Here is an 822-nt window from a genome sequence, read left to right as displayed (position 1 = left end):
CAAGTTTTTCACCCTTAAATCACCTCCAGTTGCCTTGTCCTTTGCATCGTCTATGTATGCTCGAATATGTCTCATTTCTCTCTGGAGCCAATCAATGTCATCTTTAAACCAATATAAATCCCCTCCTCCTTGAAAGAGTAGATTCCCACCTATTTCTACAAATTTATTGATGACTGCTGTAAGAAGAATATCAGCCATCTCTATTTTCCAAAATTTGTTTTTCAGTAGGTAGGAAGATTTTGAAATCTAATGAAAGAAAAAGATGATCAATTATAAAGGAAATGAAAGATCATCTTAGACTCATTCCATTAACTATTTTCCTTAATTTGTTTTTAATGTTAGTCATCTAATTAGTAATGTCAACTACTCTGTTAATATAAAACACAATAATTGATCTTTTATTAATCATGTTAGCTGCTATTTCGTTTTCAAGCAAGAATAATAAATGTTAAAAGTCAGACGATTGACGCAGTATTACGCGTAAACTCTAACAGCAAAGATGATTTCATACTGAAGCTCTAGAACTGATACAAGCACAAGGAGCACCAAGAGTACAAGCTATTGTCCAAGGTTCAAGCTTCGGAATTGGCAAGCAATTGAAGACCTTTCTAGAGTATTTTGAAGCCTTGATCAAGAGAAGGAAGGAGGGGAACTTATACACTCAAGAGACGCCTTAAGTGAAGGGCATTGAAGACATTTTGCACTCCAAAGTAACACTCAAGAGGTTGTTGGGTTTAATTGGTGTGAATGGAAAATGGAGGGATACAATCTTGGAGCAAAAGACATATTGTTTTGAAAAAAGTGTGACTGCTCAGATAGTTG

At 35.0% G+C, this 822-nt stretch overlaps 1 protein-coding gene across 1 annotated transcript; it reads right to left on the bottom strand.

Moving 5' to 3' along the window:
• On the bottom strand, positions 1 to 352 carry LOC124893134 (toMV resistant protein Tm-2 netted virescent-like; the record flags this gene model as incomplete). Its single annotated transcript, XM_047404242.1, is given in 1 exon segment — positions 1 to 352. A coding segment is annotated over 1 exon segment (198 nt), but the record flags the coding sequence as incomplete, so codon positions are not given.
• Positions 353 to 822: the final 470 nt, after the last annotated feature.

Source organism: Capsicum annuum, unplaced genomic scaffold, assembly GCF_002878395.1.
Source record: "Capsicum annuum cultivar UCD-10X-F1 unplaced genomic scaffold, UCD10Xv1.1 ctg54376, whole genome shotgun sequence".
NCBI lineage: Eukaryota > Viridiplantae > Streptophyta > Magnoliopsida > Solanales > Solanaceae > Capsicum > Capsicum annuum.
Note: the sequence above shows the minus strand (reverse complement) of the source record. Positions and strands in the feature narration are given on the sequence as shown.